At 39.9% G+C, this 18,679-nt stretch overlaps 1 protein-coding gene across 2 annotated transcripts; it reads left to right on the forward strand.

Annotated features, from left to right (window-relative positions):
- Nucleotides 1-4,094: 4,094 nt before the first annotated feature.
- LOC103992502 (KH domain-containing protein SPIN1) lies at nucleotides 4,095-17,086 on the forward strand. Of its 2 annotated transcripts, XM_009412224.3 has the most exons (7): nucleotides 4,098-5,797; nucleotides 5,908-5,996; nucleotides 7,871-8,022; nucleotides 9,567-9,680; nucleotides 9,754-9,870; nucleotides 10,284-10,427; nucleotides 16,736-17,086. In XM_009412224.3, the coding sequence occupies exons 1-7, from the start codon at nucleotides 5,718-5,720 to the stop codon at nucleotides 16,877-16,879; spliced, it is 840 nt and encodes a 279-aa protein (XP_009410499.2). In that variant the 5' UTR covers nucleotides 4,098-5,717; the 3' UTR covers nucleotides 16,880-17,086. The 2 variants fall into 2 exon arrangements, with proteins under 2 accessions (XP_065049064.1, XP_009410499.2); XM_065192992.1 differs by lacking the exon at nucleotides 10,284-10,427 and having other exon boundaries at nucleotides 4,095-5,797.
- The last annotated feature ends 1,593 nt before the right edge of the window (nucleotides 17,087-18,679 follow it).

Raw genomic sequence — 18,679 nt, forward strand, 5'->3', positions numbered from 1 at the left:
TATATAACATTGAATTAACCAACCTGGATGTCTCTGTATGAAGTTTGCTGGATTATAATTGTGACTATGGATGCCTCTATTGTCTGATACAATTGAGATAGTAGTAGAGGCGTTTGTGATGAATGATCCATGGTTGAGACATGGGATTTGCATGATGCTTTTTAGGTTGGCTAAATAGAGGTTTCATGCGCAAAACGTCTTACAATACATTAAATCATATCGTATCTGCAAGACAGCATTTTGAAGGAATATCATGAACAGCTTTCAAAAAAACTAGAATTATTGCTGATCATTTAGGGGTTGCAAAGTGCCTAATGATGATTGTGTCGTCCCAAATTTTATGTTTCTCGGCAAAAGCGATAACAACAATTTGTCGGTGCATTTGCTCGTTAATTAACATTCTTCCTTTTTGCATGTCAATAACTAATACAGAATTGTAAAACCAGCTAAGTTCATCACAAACTGTGGTGTTTAAACCATAAATAAATAGCATACACACAGTCAGAAACTACAGAAATTCTATTCTTAAACAAGTAGCCCTGCGAAAATACAGGGAAAGGCCAATTAAAAAGAACATGATAACAACCAAGAAATTGTATACTGTACCAGTTTCAAAAAAGTTACAAAGAAGTCCAGTAAGTTTTCGACAATGTATGTAGCTGGATCTAGCCAGGACAGCCAAATTGCCGTCAGTAGAACTGTTAAACCAAACTGCGTGTCATCTCTCCGAATTATTGACTAAAATTTCAAATTACAAACTTGACTAGGGTTCTGGAATTGGCCAGTTGTCTGAACAAAAGCAACAAACACAAAGCTCTTAAAAGTGCAAAGCTCATTTATTGTCAAAGGGGGATTTGCTTCTAAGATGACCCATCTGATGCATAATCACTACCTGGAGAAAAGAGAACAAATTAAAACATATACGATGTTGTTCTTTAGTTTGAAGAGAGTGGCAATAGCTCAATGTAAAGAAAACATTTCGGGCTTCTAGTTTCTAGTGAAGGTCAAAGTAAACCACACAAAACCAAGTTAAAAATGCATATGAAGAATCATGTAGAGACCATCCATGACTGCAGAAACCTAAAGTTTACGTACATAAAATTTTCCATTTTGGAAATTCTTATAAAGATAAGAAGCTGAATTAGATCATTACAACAAAAATCATAGGCAAGGATCACCGCCTACATGAAGTTCAAAAAACAACCCAAACCCCCCAAACCACATGCAACAACCTGTTGCGAGGCTGCTATTGTCACTGGATGAAGTGGAAGCCACAACCAATGGCAGCCCCAGCAGTTAACAACAGCTGAGACACTGCAGTTGAGCTAACACATAAGCAACTATACAATCAGCACAACCCTCAGTTTCCAGCCAGATTGACTTGGGAAGAAGGAAGAGAAAAGTAAGTATATAATAGCATCATCTGCTGTTATAAAAGCTTGTTAAAGTGGTATATAAGCTCTTCAAAAAGTGACTCACTCTAGACTTTCATGTCTATAGGGAGTAAGAATGCCCAATGGGTATATAAAGATTTGTTCCTCAAAGTCACCATTAGGGTTAGTTTCCACAAATAAATGCAAAAATAATAATAATAATTAAACAAGATTCATAATGAAAATGGAAGATGAAATGATGCCATCTCTAAAAGAATATATTGAACAATAAAAAGCATGCCATGGTAACAAATGAAACACTATTGTCAACAGATGTATTTCATATGTTGTACAGTGTCGCTTTACATGATAAGATTCAGTATTCGTTGTATCTTCATTGCTTATTTGGTGTAGTAGACCAGATAATCATGTAAATAAACTCAAAACTGAAACCCTTGAATATATCAACGTCAAAACATTTATTTGTCTTTGCTCTTCTTCCTTTCTCTATTTGTTTCTTAGGATAAAGATAACAGTAACTTTCGATCAAAGAAATGCAATCACCACAAGATACAAAATTCCCGACACATGTGCAAATAAACATGAGCAAATAAAGATCACCCTCAAATTCGAATCAGTTTTCAGCACTAACTAAATGCCCGTGGAAATGACCAAATTGGTGGATGCAACATTATTTACCCACATATTATGGACTAAATATAACTTAAAATCTCCTGGAACATGTCCTAATAACAAGTTCTGGCAAACTCCTGACACTGTACAGGTGGTGTCAAACAATATATGGGAGTTTCACCCAATAAATCAAGTATTGATATTTAACCCACTGCTTTACTATCTACAAGCAATGTATTTTACTCCACGTTAAAATGAATGCATCCTTTATAATTGTGCCTCTTTGAGGGAGAACAAATAAAATGGAGGGGTTAATTAATACTCCAATATGCCTTTCATATTTCTTCCTCTCACTCTCTTTCAATGTCCAACCCTCATGTTCTCTTTCTTCCTCTTAAATGAAAAAAGGAGGCCTAAGTGTTGGCAACTGGCCCTGTAAACGTCAACCATGCTGACAGGAAGCGGCAGCCATGAAATCCAAGATTCAGTAATTGGCACGGACCACAAAAGTACAAATGTTTCAAATCCAATCTGTTGTTGGTTTTCATGTGCACCTTTTTTTACAAATTAATATTATCATCCCACTCAGTTTGAACATGCACAGAGTGAACAGCTCTATAAATTTCCTAACCACAGTGCTTAAACATAAAACACATCTCAGTCATGATCAAGCTTATATGTTTTAAGATACTCCAAAATTAGTACAAGCAATCTATAACGTTTTGGTCATAATTAAAAAAAAACCATATAATTGGTTCCATCAAATTTAATGGTGAGGTGATTCATAGATGATGAAAACAACAGATCATCTTGATTGTGCCAAAGACCTTCAGCATGTATATAAAGGCCAACTATCATATTTTTTATAGTAAGACTATAAACGGGGACCCTAAAAACCAAATGAGTAAAACATCAGTAACAATTACAAATTTCCATCGATTAAATGGCTGAGATAAACTTTCTGTGAACCATCCTATGCTCAGTTTTCTTCACCAGCCCAAATGGGTCTAGTCATTGCTGAACTAATCTCTAGTGTAAGCCTATTATCTTCTATCAATTGTCGTTTGAATCATATCCATGTATCTAGGCATCAAAAGATCAATATAATACTCATGGGCAGAAAAAACGTGACTTTCGCATCAAATCATCAGGGAGTTCGACTGCCTCCAAAAAGAAAGTTCCTATCTAGTTTACGAGACGATAAAAACCAGCAACCCTAACCCTAGAACCATCCAACAAAAAGTGATCGAGAAAGAAAATGAAAGCAATAAACTTAAATAACCAACAACAACAACAACAGACCTAATTTTGGGCACCAGAGAACTGATCCATGAGCTTCTTGTCCCTCCTCTCCATCGCCACATCCCAAACGTCGTTCCCAATATGCTTCGGCTGCAGCCCATTCCAAAAAGAACAAGATTTTTTTATCCCAACGGCACACATGATCATCGAATTCAAGATCAAATCCAAGAATCAGAAAGATCTCACCCTCCCATGAGCAGCTCTATGGATGTAGTATTGCGCGTTGCCCATAACACAGAGCATCCCGGCGATGATCCCCAGCGGAAGAACGGCCTCCAACCAAAACAATTTCGCCATCTGCAGGATTTCCGCGCAAGATTTCAGCGAAGAAGAAGCCAACTTTAGCCAAACCCTAACCGAAGAAGAGGGCTTACTTTCCGTCCCGATGCGCTCTTCCTACGATAATCCCGTGAGGGGCTTCTTTCAAATAGACAACTTTAATGGGCTTATATTGGGTTCTCTGTTCATTAAATTTAGATCTTCTCAGGGGCGTATGTGTAAAATACACAACCATTGTGCGACTTCGTGAGGGGCGTGGATGTAATTAATCTACCATGAAGGGGGATTTAGTTAATCATACCATGATGAATTTAATGTGCGAAATAATACTTATATTGTCTGATTCAGCTTGGAAATTGATATATTCGCTTGATGGATTTTAGATCCAACTCAGCCCGATTTGCTCGCATGCTTCCAGGCGAGCCCCCCACGTGCGCCATCTCGTGCTCTGTACCCACCGAGGAGCTCAAGCCCCCTCATCAATGCCCTCAAGGTCTGAACCCTCGACATGTCTCTTAGCACAGGGCATTGTCCTCTTCCGCTTCCCTCACCAACTGCTCTGACCTCACTAAATTTGAAACACCACAGGGAGTGCTCGAGGTAATCGGTGGTTTGGGGTCAGTAACAGCGTGAGGAGAGGGGAGAAGATGATGATGGCACGTGTGGGCGGGAGGGTTTACAGAGGGAGAGAAGCTTTGTGGGCAAACCCCTACACATCTGTCCCTGACCCATCTCAACGTGCCATGCCGTATGCTTTTTTCTATTGGACCTCCAGGGAATCCTATGCTCTTGTTCTTCCTCTGTTTACTGTGCCATTGTCCTTGCATTTAAGGACTGCATTTGTGCTCGCATGTTGACCGACAATGGTTGTAGTTCATGTTGTTCTCGCTGTATATTTTTGGTAGAGTATCGTAGACTCTGTGTTTCAATTGTTGCCTTGGCTCTGAAATGTTTTGGGAACATACTTCCCAACTACTGGATTGATGTGCCATCCACTCTGCTGATGGTAATTCTCCACCTTTTGGATCCGATAATTGACAACAGCCCTCTCTCCATCTTAGATGGACATTGTAATGTCAGTGGTGGTTTCTTGGATTGACATGTGGTGGAAGAAGATGCATGACCGAGGAAGGAATGAAACAGTAGACTGATGTGATTTACTTCTTCCCCCTCCGGACTCAAATGCTTTAGAGAACAATTAAATTGACCTAGGTCATGTCGATGATTCCTGGTTGAGCGTCGCATCTCATGGTTGTTGTAGCTGAGTAGGTTCATTTATCACCTACATGGTGACTTTGTCCCCCATACATTTGAAGGTTAGCATCTGAGCCAGGGATCATCTCCTATGGCTGAACAATAGGGTCTTTGATCCTATTGTAGTAACCTTACTTCCTTGATAAGAGAAGGCAAGCATGGAAGATATGATTTTATTGCTTCGTAGACCATCTCATGTTGCTGGTACTTTATAAAACCTTTGTTAGATCAACCATTTACTGGCCTATAAGTAGTCATCCCTCAATCATTTTAGAGATGTCTCCTTGAAGGGTACATGTAGTAGACCAGATTTTATGTTTTGACTCCTCAACATTTAATGTTTGGGAACCATAGTGATCATTTGTATTTCTTTTCAACTAAATCTTTCTTCTCACTAGACACAAGAAAAGGCTCCTGTTTAGAGCCTTTGTTATTTTTATTGCTTGAAAATGGCTGACAAGCTCATCTTGCTTGCAGGATATCAAATGACATAGTGGAAGAACAAACTTATATGATCTTTTCATGTACAAGAATCACACTTTCATCAATATTCTAATTTGCAACCCCCCATGCACACCTTTCTCTCTCTCTCATACTGTAAAAGTGGATATGCCTTAAAATCCATGCACCTATTTAAACCTTCTTAGAAGGATCCATAGAGCCACTCATTAAACTTTTACACAACCCTTTTTCTCCTTTGTATTTATATTTTCTGTGAGCTTCAGGGTTGCCTGCATTGAGAAAGGGGCAGAAGGCTTCCTCTAGCACCCAAAACTGCACCTTTGCTCCATCTCAGCTCCTGCCCATCCTTTTCCATCATTGTTTCTCTGATTCCTTTCATTCTTTCTCTGCAACACCTTTATCCTTTCCACCAGCATGTCTGGCTTATATACTCATAGCTTCTCCCCTGCTAGAGCCGTCTCCTCAGATATAAATAGCACAGCAGATATAGACAGGTATAGAAAGAGATGCAGAGAGTTCTCTTATCTCTTGTCTATAATTCCCAGCTTTGTCATGCCAATTGGTGTTTGTAAATCTTGGGTTTCTGTTCTTGTTACTCTTACAGCCGGTACTTGGCGGAGCTGTTGGCAGAACATCAAAAGCTTGGGCCTTTCATGCAGGTTCTTCCTATTTGTAACCATTTGCTGAATCAAGGTCAGTGCTTACCAAGGATTGCTTGTGGTTTTCATTGAGATTCTTGCTTATTAGGTGTTCGGTCCTTGTTTCCTCATCTTTGGTGTTGTGGATGTCAAAGAATTTGACGAGACGAACTTTCTCCATTCCCAACTTATCAAGATCGGTCTTGAAATGTATATTTCTTGTATTCCTTTTCACAACTATCCATAGAAGTGGGAAGAGATGCTTCTTTAGGCTTAGTTTTTCTTAACTAATGACTTTGGCATCTTGTTTTAAAAGCTGTGTTTGAAAAGCATGCTGCAAAATTGATTCAAGTAGTTTCTGCTTCTTTCTTTATCCATATCAATATCTGTCAAATTTATCTTGTTCTGGTGTGATGCTGCCTTTATGCTTTTGCTTGCATTCAAGTTTTGTGGGGATGTTTTTGAAGTTGGGAAGCAGTGAATGCCAAAATTAGTTTAAGAGTTAAAATCAAAAGTGAAAATGAAAAAGCTGGAGGGTTATCATCTGAGTATTTCTTATTGCAGATAGCATACGTGTTTCTAGTGTTCGAAAAATTGTTTCTGAGATGGAGCTTTAGACTGTTAATTGGGACAGATAACTTCCTTCTAAAATGAGAGGCTATTTGATAGGTGTTTTTTATCTGGCTGTTTATTTTATGGCTTCTGAGGAGGTTCTCAAGTGAAAGTTCTTATTCTGAGGATTGTAGCTCCACTACTTTTAGAGTTATTGCAAATATGTATTGTGCAGATCTGTGTGTGTGTCTTATCAGCAAACCTTTGTTTTCCCAATCATTACACTGGCCATCTATTGTGATTTGTGCTTCTTTATGTAGCCCCTCCGTTGTTGGTTAACCAGAAAGGAAATAGTTGTTGAGATTATTAATTCACTGGTGAAATAATTATGCTACTAGGATCAAAGAATTCATGGCTGGTGGACGGTAACAAGGTAGGTGTGCCTATAGTGTTATCATAAAGCAAATTTTGATTGTAAACAAAGGCACATATTCCATTCCTGATTACTTACTGGAAGGAAAAAAGAAAAAAGAAAAGGAATAGAATGTCTAGCAAGATATAATCTTTAAGTTAGTAAATGATGTCCTGAGTGCATTGTGCCTTTTCTCACCGTTAGGCTCCGAGGGCATTGTTTCCAAACTAACATCTTAATCCATAAAACATAGTTGAATTTACAATTGTCCTATGGAATTTTACTTTTGATCTAAATGACACATGATGATCACACAACAATTTTGATGCCCCTTTCCATCTTAACTATAATCTTTGGGAATTTCTTGTCCATCAATTATAACTATACCTCAATATTTTCATCCTCTCAGTTGTTGTTTGTAAATTCATCATATAGGGGATTTTCTTTCTTAGGGTTTCAATTCAGAAATGTTAAGTCCAGGATCTAATATTGAGATATAGCAATTGAGATGCCTCGATTCTTTTTTCTTCTGTCTAAAACTCATAGTTTTTTGGTTTTAATGTTTTCTATTGGTTAGCTATTTCTAATGGTTAGCTATAAAATATGAGATAATTGTCTTGCAGCTTCTTTGAGATTTTGTGGCAATTGGTAAATAACCAAACCACATGATATTTGTGGGAGCATTGTCATAAATCATGTTCATGCAATCTTTCAATGAGTTCTGCATGAATGGTCGAGCATTTCTTTTCTTTTTAGGATATCTTTTTCAAAAAAAGAGCATTTTGAGATAATATTCTTCCTTATAGATTATTTGTTATTGATTTTTTTATGAAAGGCATATTATCTATTATTCATATTGATTATTGATATTAGTTACAAATGGGAGGGGTCATAGTTATTATAATAGTTCAACTTTCATGAATGTTATTGATCTGCTCTAGAGTTTGATAAGCTACTTGTTACAGAGATTATACGAGTCTCAGGAATTGTTCCCAACCAATGGTTCGGTGACTGTAACCGACTGCAGCACAGAAGTCCCAGTCCCATGGCTACTCCATTCCTTAATTCCGATGCTGGGGGGACTGATTTTGGTGTTTGGAGTGGATACCCACAGGAGGTAGATACATAAGTCTAGTTGTATGAACCATCATATTTGTATGCATCTTATATATTTATACACTTGAGCTAGGTAATCTGTATCTTGTTTATCTGGTTTTTCAACTAGAGATAATGTAATGTTCTTTTTTTCCTGGTTTTCTATAATTGTCTTTTTGACAATGTTCCTTGGTTATAGTGTTTGTTTCCATCAAAGCCTGACTGGTTCCCAGGAAGGTTTGGAGAAGTTGATAACAACTAAAAATCTGCTAGCACTTATGATCTTGTTTTACATATTGAGTAGAAATTTCTGTGCCATTTCATGACATTTTGAATTTGTATTTTTCATGATGAATTAGGAAAATCCAATGTGATGCTCTTAATAACAAAAAAGAAAGGATCCACTAAGGTGACCAACAGTTGGTTGAGTTACTGGCCTGTTTCTTAAGTGTAAATGTAAATTGTTTGGGACTAATTTCCTTTTTTATTCCTTTGGGTGGATACAATAACAATAACAAGGCATAAAGTCCCAACCCTTTGTTGGATTCATAACTTATTTATGCTTTTCAATAGATATCTGGTTAGCTATACATTTGTCAGAGGCATAGCTCATTTAGCTTCTTGCAGAAGCATTTCATAGCAAAAATTTAGCCAAAAATATTAATTACTAATGGTGCTCTATCCCACTGCAAGGACCGTTCTCTTTTTGCTGTATGAGTAGGTTCATTCACATATGTTGGGGTGGTTTTATAAAACACTTGTGTTCTATTTTGGCCACACTTTGAAAGGTATGGTTGTGCCAAAAGCTTCTACAAGATTTTTTTTTTTCATGTTGAATGTATTTTGATATAGGCACTTATGAGCACCTTAGGACAATTATTAAAATTAGAAAAGATCTCAACGAAAGCTTGTTGCTTTGCAGCTCAGTTAATTGTTATTTTAGCTGATACTTCTTTTTTGTGTATATAATATCATAATGAATGACAATGGGGTTCATGAGCATGAGGTGATTGTAAAAGAGTTGTATTAATAAAATGATTGTCAAAATTCTGTAGGCATTAAGTTATGTTATAAGAAGACTACAAAAGTTGAATATCGGGTTCTATATTTCTTATTTCGTTAGTGTATTTTTTTTTTACTTTTAAGATTACATCGAGCTACAAAGTTAATTAATATTTTAACTTAGCGGAGCCTCTATTTCTAGTCAGATCACTTGGAAAACTGCTGTATATTATCAAAGAGAATGGTGCCACCTTCAGCATTTTCTACTCTGTGCTTTATTTAGTCTGATTAAATTCATAATTATGAGAAGGTCAGATACCTGGTTGTTAAAGACAGTGAACAGATCTAATTACTGGTTTCTCTCATATTTTCTCAAATATGTAGCTGATACCATTATAAGAAAACCATATATGAGCTGCTGCTCAGTATTGCAAAATTCCTGTTATGTAGTTTTCCATTTTTTTCAATACCCATGGTTGTTTGGCCAAGTAACTGTAGTAAATTATGCATCTTCTCAAGTTGATCTTCTATCTTAGCTGATAAATCTAATTTATCCTTGAGAAGGGATTAGGTTTTCCGCAAAGATTTACAATGGATCAGCGAGGAACAACAGGTCCAAGCTCATGCATTATAAAGAAGATATTACGCTTAGAAGTCCCAGTGAATGCCTATCCTAATGTATGTCTTTCATTTCCACGCCTTTTACATGCTGTTCTTTGGTCTGTCATTCACTTTTTTATGTGTCATTTAGTTCAATTTTGTTGGGCGCCTTCTCGGACCCAGGGGTAATTCACTGAAAAGAGTTGAAGCATCAACTGGATGTCGTGTTTACATTAGAGGAAAGGGTTCAATAAAAGATCCTGTCCAGGTAATGAGAATTAGGCAATATTTTGCTCCTTACTACTTAATTTGTTTTGCTACCTGCTCCCTTTTCTTACTGGTATTCCTACAGAACTAGGAATATAGTATACACTATAAGTATATTCATAGTTTTCTTTTATTGTGTCTATGTTTTGGTTTTTAAATAAGCTTGGTCTGCTTCCATGCCTTCAACATTGCAATTTTAAATTACCATGTCAAAGGCCTGTTCCTTTTGTTTATCTCTAACTAATTTTTGAACTATTTAAGTAATACGACAGCATTCCTCTTTCTGGACAATTTTTTTTTGTTTGTCCTTCTAGTTTGAAGGATAAATTGATTGATACCTATGGCACATAGCACATAGTTTTTCCTCCTGTATTTGTGCCTATATTTATCTCGATTACTTTTCTTGCTATAAAGGAGGAAAAACTGAGGGGAAGACCAGGTTACGAACACTTAAATGATCCATTGCATATATTGATTGAGGCCGAATTACCAGCAAATGTCATTGAGACTAGACTGAGACATGCACAGGAAGTTATAGAAGAGCTGCTGAAACCAGTGGTGAGTAGTTCACAGAAAATACCTTTCATTCACCTGTATACTAAAGCTTTATTAGACATTGATCAGACTATCTCTATACTCATTGCTATTTGAAGTAATTACCATCAGCTTTTGTTGTTGGTTCATGGTTTCATATATGATAACCATCCATCAGCACTTAAAACTTCAACTGTAATCTAGATATATACAAAGGTTAGCTTATCTTTTATGCTTCATTATTAGAAAATCATACAGACCAAGATTATTGAGAGCTTTTTGGAAGGCAAAGGGAACTATCATGATACCCTGAACGTTCTGACCTGGAATTAAAATGAGAATGACAAATTCATTGTACTTATGTTGATAAATTTACTTTAAGATCACACAAATTTTCTTCATTATTTTTGCCTTCTAGGAGTGATTAACTGACTATCATTTGACTACCAGGAAAAGGAAAAATCTTCCATTACTGAAACATTCTTAGTGTAGAATGAAAATTTTAGCATATAAAGCAGATGCCACAATATGTGAATTTTAGATCATATGAACTGTTTGAGCTTAGTTCACACTATCATGGATTTGATGATTGCCCCACAATTGCAACACGGAGTTCATCAGTTGATGATACTGTTTTAGGGACAAAGCACAAAACCTGCAACAGATGTCGTGTATAGCAAAACTACATGTAGAAATTTATTGAAGTTACAACCCGTATTATACCTTTCGAATATTCATTTATTAATTAACTTGAAATATAAACAAAAGATGGTACAGGGCTTATACACTAATATCAGTGATCATTTTGCCTCAGTGATGTAGTGAAGCCAAAAGATTGATATATTTCAACCATGAATTGGTAGTTCAACCATCTAATGCACTAAAGTGGCATACGATTGAGTCCCTTTTCCCCACGTTGTCATGATTCTGAGTTCCTAATATTTGTCAGTTGACAGTTGCAATTGATAACATGCATCAGAAGCAAGAGGACTACCATTTTACTGAACTGTATCTTCACAGATAAATGCACAACAATAGTTCTTATAGTTTCTTAGCAGTGTCCACAACACTTACAAGGGACGTGTTCATCACTGCATGTTCCAATTTTTAGCTTCGCTGATCAAACATCCGTCAAGAGCTAATGCCAACACCCTTTTTTTTTGTTTTATGACCAATAACAATCAATCACTTAGACTGTTTGTATCTGAATGTGCACCTTGTGCACAAAAGATATAAGTGAATGTCATATTTGAATAGAAGATCAGGTTTTCTCTCAAGGAGGATAGTATCATCACAATCATTCTACTTTTACTGGCACAAATATAGTAAGTCAAGTTATTGTTTACTAAACACATGCTAGTTGCATGCTAGCATGACAGGTATCATGTTGTGCCGACACGATGCAGGCATGTTCAAGATCGCATGCCGAGGACTGCATAGTGCAGAATTTGATGTTCGTCGGTCTGTCACGGACAAACTTCTAAACAGGATGTTTGTTGTAATGCTTATGTATGTCCGTGTCTTTTGGTGTGTTCATGCTTTGTACAGCATGTAGAGGGATGGCCGAAGGCTTAATAGTCTCATTTTAGTTTGGTTGGTGGCCGCTTTAGGCTTGTAAATAAAGGTTGTGTCATGTAGACACGTGTGAGAGATTTTCGGTCTGTAATGGACCATTTTACCCTTTGTTGTGCAACTGTTCAGAGCTTGTAAAGTCTGTTTGTAATTTGCATTGTCTATAAAGTGTTTTTCGGTGATGTTTGCTTGTGGATCCCGAGTGAGGCCTTTTCTCTGTCCTGTTCTCTCTTTTGTGGGACCTAAGGGACCATGGGAGGCTTCGGGGAGGCTGACCTTTGCGGACGGACACGCAAGGGTGCCGCATGACTTAGGCAAAACCAGTTAAGTCCGTGACAGATGGTATCAGAGCGGGACAAGCACTCATAGAAACACTTAGCATGCAAACGTGGGGGACCTAGCGGGACTGCGTTGAGGGCAGTCAGCACACGCGCGACCGTTTGGGGGAAAACGGGCATGGAGATGTAGGGAAAAGGAGTCGCTCAGATGAGCGGGCATCTGAGATTGGCATTCAGATGAATGGCCAACCCTTCGCGCAAGAGGCACCACGAGAACAGACAAGCTTGGAAGAATGTGAAGCGCACAAAGGTTAGGATGGCTGAGTTTGAGCTACGGCTCAACGTTGACAACTATACTTGATGGTGCTCAAGGCAAGCGAGGCGCTTGGTAAAGGATGAGACCATCCAAGGTGGAATGAGTTGCTCAACGACCAAAACAGTTATACAAAGCTCACAGAGGTGAGGGGAATTGCTAGCTCGAAGAATTTGGTACTCATGCATGGGCTTGTATCCGGACGATAGAATGTTCGTGGTCATCCCAAGGCAACCGAAACTCGGCGCCATGGAGCATTGAAACTTTCTCTTCGGCATGTGAAGGATACGTCCGTAGGAGGCTGAAGGGTGCAACTAGTTCAGCATGTTGCTAAACCTTGAGGGGTGCAGCGGGGGCTGTATTGACGTGGAGTCGCAATCTAGCAAGTGTGTTTGCAGGAGGCAGAACAAGGCACAGTTTGTTCAGCAGATCCGAGTAGTCCAAGGGGATGGTGGTCTCCGAAACGAAGAGAGATGTTGCTCCAACGGGACAGTTATCCAGGAGGGATAAGTCCCGGCTCTCCAGAGGGAGAATCATGTGGGACGGACCTCACAAGTTGAGGAGGAGTACCTCAACAAACAACAACTCCACGAAGCTCAATGGACTGAGCAAGCGGCGAGGAGTCGTCGCATGATCTTGCTTGAGAGAATGCATTGGTGGATGCATCGCGAGATCAAGTGGGGGAGCGACCCAAAGCAACACAAATGAAGGCACACTTGGAGTCGATATGGAGATCGGACTCAAGGGAGGGCTGACCCGTGGAATGGTGGGCGCGAGGGCCACCATCAACTCAATGCAAAAACGAGGAGCGGAACAACTTGGGTGTAACTTGACGAAGTACCCAAGCCGCATGAAGGGAGCCAGCATAGAAGATGGAACATGGAGCAGAGGCATAGTGCTTTCCTTGGACAGAGGTCAAGGACATGAACTCTTGCAGAGGCAAGAGTAGGATTATGTTGTTCCATGGGTCATTCATTCTAACGGAGCGGACTCATCTTGCATGGTGCCAAAGACGAAGGGAGCTTCTGGGCACATGCACTTTATCTCGGAGGAGCATTTGATGGAGGAACTAAGGCGACTCAATTTGCGGAGGTGAAGTTGGGTTCAGAAGGCCTTAGCACGGGGCAAGAGGACGCAGAGGCGGGTACTCTTGAAGAATATGCTACAGTGTTGTCATTCAAGTTGCTATGAAGGAAGCGGTGCACAGCGAAGATTGTGCTGGTAGGGGTAGAGGCCCAGGATCCAAACAATGGTGCACTAATTGCAGCGAAGTCGGGGGACTTTGGGAGCTACTAGGCAACGGACTGTCCTAGAGCGGTGCTTCATCTTGGTGTGACCCAAGAGTGGGTGGATGAAGATCGATTACCAAAGGAGCGAACAAAATCGAAGGTGGAAGAGACCCTGCGATGTATTGGTAGAGGCCACACATGAAGGGTTCACAATTCGAGTTCATCCCACAAGGATCAGAATGCAATAGAGATGTCACCAGGAGGCGACATGGTGCAGCGGATCGTGGTGGAACAGTTCGTGGCAATGCGATTCACACAACCTTGCCCCGTGAGGGACTGGATCATACGAAGGTATGATCGGGAGCTGCTGGAAGCTCCACTTCAGTGAACAACACGACGGCAAGAAGGGCTATGGATTCAAGGAGTGAAGGCCATGGTACCGCAGAGGCGGGTCTTCCGTGCGTGCATCGAATTTTGCATCGGATGAAAGCCTTGGTCATCAACATATGGGGGCTGTGTTCCACCAAGGGAAAAGTTCGAATGCAAGTACCAGTGAGTCCCATGGGAGGGACTTGATCATACAGCGGTATGATCAAAGCAGCTGGAGAGTTGGACTACTCCAGAACTCATATTCGCTTAAGGGAGCCTGACAAGTCAGAGGACAAGGTCGAGTAAGCGAACGTTGCTACCAAGGAAGCTAAGGAGAACAAAATCGGTGCAAACCCTACAACGTGATGGCAGAGGCCGTGTATGGGAGTTGCAGTCTGTCTTTCCATCGACCAAAGGGATCTGCTTGGAGAACACATAAGTGTTGAAGCAGGGGGGTCGAAAGGGGCGAGGAAGCGACGACGAGTCCAGAGGGACTTATCTACCCAAAATCAAGCATCAGATAGAATGGAGGTGGACTCGGAGGAGTACCACAGAGGCATATCTACTGATTGTGAAGAAAAGGGATGCAGATGCGAGGCGACGGATAGTAGTGCCATGGGCATGGCAGCGCCATGGTACCGCAGAGGCGGGACTTCCGTGAAAGTCATTGATCCCTTGCTCTCATGGAGGGAGAGCGCTTGGTCGTGAAAGGGGCCGAGGAGGTGGAGCATGCAGAGGCAAACTCCAAGTACCGAGACAAGGCTGAAGGGCAGAGGCCAAGGAACTTCGTAAGACCAGTGTCAATGAGTTTCTCATCAAGATAGCCGAAAGTGAAGGACTTCGGGTCATGCAAGAGTGCACGACCAAGGAACGAAGTAGTCAGTACGCGGTGTTGTACCTTCGCTACTCAGGGGAGTAGGCGGCAGGGTTGATAGAGAAGACGGTACAATCCTAGAGGCGACCAAATCTATTAGAGAATTACTCCAAGTTGGGGCGAAAACTTTCTGCATTCCAGAAGTTCGATGGCATTGAGAAGGTGAATCACAGTAGCTAACTCAACGCAAGGAGTGCAAACACTTCAAGTGCTTCAGAAGTGTGAGCAAAGAGCAGGCGAAGGCTAGTAACCAGCTCGATGCATGGAGTACAATCTCGAGGAGGCGGGCGAAGTCAAGTAACCTTTGCCTTCTCAACCCTTGAGAGAATGGGCGAAATCGAGTACCCCAATTCTCTTATGTATCCAGCAGAGGAGCTCTGCATAAGTTCAAAGACCCTTCGAAGATAATAGAAGACAATAGTTGTCAAATCCTCACCAATGGTGATCAGTGTTACTGAGAGTAGATTGTCCGCTTCATTTCCCAACGAAATGCCAATCGAAAGTGGAAGTGATGCGAACCTACTTGGATGTGACAACTAAGTGAAAGAAGAGTCAATGAGCAAATTTTGTGGAGGAAGGACCCAAATCTTCAGAAGTTTGCGAGACGATGCTCGTTAAAAGCTCCAACAAGCATCCACCCAGTTCAAACAGCAGGAGGCATTTGAGAAACTAGCGCAGTAAGGATGGTCTTTTCCTTCATCTGGAGGATCCGCAGGAACCAACAGGGATCAACACAACTCAGCCAACCCCACACTAGAGTCAGAGTCATTGGCGAGTTGAAGCAGCAAGGCAGATCAAAGGTTTGACCACTCAAGAACAGCAGCGAAGAGCAGCTGGGAGCCAAGAGACGCATTGCAGCTGGAGCAGAAGATTGAAGACTCAGCAGAGGCGAGGAGTTGCAGTGTCGACAAAGGCTTCGACGAGGACGTCGAAGGAATAAGTGGGGGAGAATGTCACAGACAAACTTCTAAATAGGATATTTGTTGTAATGCTTATGTATGTCCATGTCTTTTGGTGTGTTCATGCTTTGTACAACATGTAGAGGGATGACCGAAGGCTTAATAGTCCCATTTTAGTTGGGTTGGTGGCCGCTTTAGGCTTGTAAATAAAGGTTGTGTCATGTAGACACGTGTGAGAGATTTTCGGTCTGTAATGGACCATTTTACCCTTTGTTGTGCAATTGTTCAGAGCTTGTAAAGTATGTTTGTAATTTGCATTGTCTATAAAGTGTTTTTCGGAGATGTTTGCTTGTGGATCCCGAGTGAGGCATTTTCTCTGTCCTGTTCTATCTTTTGTGGGACCTAAGGGATCATGGGAGGCTTCGGGGAGGCTGACCTTTGCGGACGGACACGCAAGGGTGCCGCACGACTTAGGCAAAACCAGCTAAGTTCGTAACAGGTCGGCATGGAATGTACCAACACAAATGTACGGAGATTTGAATGTCCAAACTTTATACATGGGAATTCAATTATTGGTTTCACATTACAAATAGTGATTTATCATGTAAAAGTGCTTCTTTTTCTTTTTCTCTCTTTGCTTAACCTTAGAGCTCCTCTTTCACGGTCATGCCTTCTCCTGCCATTTGTCATTGAAACAGGCTCATTTTTGCTAATGCCGATCTTTTTCTAGATGGTTTGGTTCTTGTATGTGCTGATCTACTCTTTCCAACCTTGTTATAATATTTTTTTATGCTACAGGATGAATCACAGGACTATTATAAGAGGCAACAGCTTAGAGAATTAGCCTTGTTAAATTCAAGTTTGAGAGATGACAGCCCTCATCCATGCGGCAGCGCTTCTCCATTTAATAGCGGAATAAGAGGAACAAAAACAGGACAGTAGAATCATTTACTCCTCTCTGATGGTCTAGAAAGTTTCATTCAACCTACTCTTTGCCTTGTCATCATTTCCTTGTAAAAATGGGCTTCTTCGAAGGAGTTAAAATGTGGCCACTTTATTGTTTGTTCTACTCAGTCAATCTTCAGATGGAAAGAAACTATCAAAGTCTCCTATGTACCATACATAAACCTAAAATATTCTTTTCATTCATTTTGTGTGGTTGACCCTGATCTGCCATCTGTCACAGATGAGCAAATGAACAGTGCCTTTGTTATTTTAGCAACTTTGATCTTCATGTCAGAAACTATGATATCTCTATTCTTTCTTACGGTGATCATATTGTGGCAGTATTAATATGCTAAAGTACATGACTGCCAAACTTCGATTCAGGTGCTCTTTCCTTGGGATGGTGGTCAATTGAGCATGCCCATTAATTTGACTTCAAACTTTAAATTGGTGATCATTTTTCTTAATAATGTCTGATGATCTTCTTGAGGTAGTTCTTCACTGTGTTATTTTACTCCGTGAGCAAGAGTTTGATATTACATTTTATTAATATAAAATCATGTTTCTGGTGCTGTGAAAACTATTATTATGCATATGTGTGAAACTCTTATTGGTAACTGCTTTGTCACATAACACAAAAAGTATTCTCATTGCTGCAAACATTGTTCAGAAGACACACAGCTAACACATCAGCAGAAGCCACAATGAACAGGAAGAATATGTCCCTTTGATGTTTAAGATCATCTTCCTAGGCATAATTTGCAAGCAAAATCTTATGTTTTCACCATTAACATGACATGACTGACAAACTACTCAGCAAATTTCCCTGACCACCTCATACTCTCACATCAGGATAAAAGTTATTTAGTTGGCTAATTAAGTGATTCCAATTAATATTTTTGCATCTGCTAGTTTAGTTAATTTGATCCAAATTAATTGAAGGATTCATAGTGGCTAGGCACTCATTTATTCAAGGTGTGTGTGTGTATATATATATATATATATATATGCATGAAGATGAGTTATGAAAGTGAAACAGTACTTCATAATAATTAAGCATCTGCTGGTCTGACCGTTTGATTGAGATCGGACGGTTGTAGTGTTATCGGAGCCCAGTTGTCTGCATTATCCTGTCGGACCTTTACTTCTGGGATTGTGTTATCGGAGGAAGATCACAGCTGATCGGATGATTGGGATGAGGCAGTTCTTGTGTTATCGGAGCCTCGGGTATCCGAACCTTCACATCACCCGAATCGAATCTGGAATCGTGTTCTTTAGTTGGGCTAATGAGCGAGGGGTCTCGTGCACACGGAGCCGTCACAGACACGTCACCCTTTGAATGGCTGATTTGTCATGACTGAATACTAATCAGTGATAAACTAACTACCAAACCTTGTAATAATATTATTATCTGCAGTGTTACTGTCCTCTATATGTTTAAACAGCCACCTACGACTCCGAAACCCACCACCATCGCTTTCTCCATCTCTCTTTTCGCTTTCTTCGCCTCCTCTCTCTCTCTCCTTTTCGTTTCTCTCGATGATTTATGTACATTTTTCAACTAAAACATATGAAATATATTTTTCAACTAAAACATGAAATATAGAGTGATTCACAAATATCAGTATGAAAAATCCAAGGAGTGATTCACAAATATCAGTATGAAATATCCAAGGAGTTAATCTACTTTCCCTTAATACAGTGGAACTATTAAAATCAATAAAATCTAAATCTTTCAAAATATTATCATTCATTAATCTTTTAATTATTTTCTTCAAGATATATCTCAATTATCTA

Source organism: Musa acuminata, chromosome BXJ1-7 (assembly GCF_036884655.1).
Source record: "Musa acuminata AAA Group cultivar baxijiao chromosome BXJ1-7, Cavendish_Baxijiao_AAA, whole genome shotgun sequence".
Lineage (NCBI taxonomy): Eukaryota > Viridiplantae > Streptophyta > Magnoliopsida > Zingiberales > Musaceae > Musa > Musa acuminata.

Excerpts from the sequence above, each read along its gene's own strand:
- LOC103992502 (XM_009412224.3), top strand. The coding sequence starts at position 5,718 with ATGTCTGGCTTATATACTCATAGCTTCTCCCCTGCTAGAGCCGTCTCC. Across the intron at positions 8,023-9,566 it reads GGAGTGGATACCCACAGGAG|GGATTAGGTTTTCCGCAAAG; the intron begins GTAGATACATAA and ends ATCCTTGAGAAG. Across the intron at positions 10,428-16,735 it reads AAGAGCTGCTGAAACCAGTG|GATGAATCACAGGACTATTA; the intron begins GTGAGTAGTTCA and ends TTTATGCTACAG.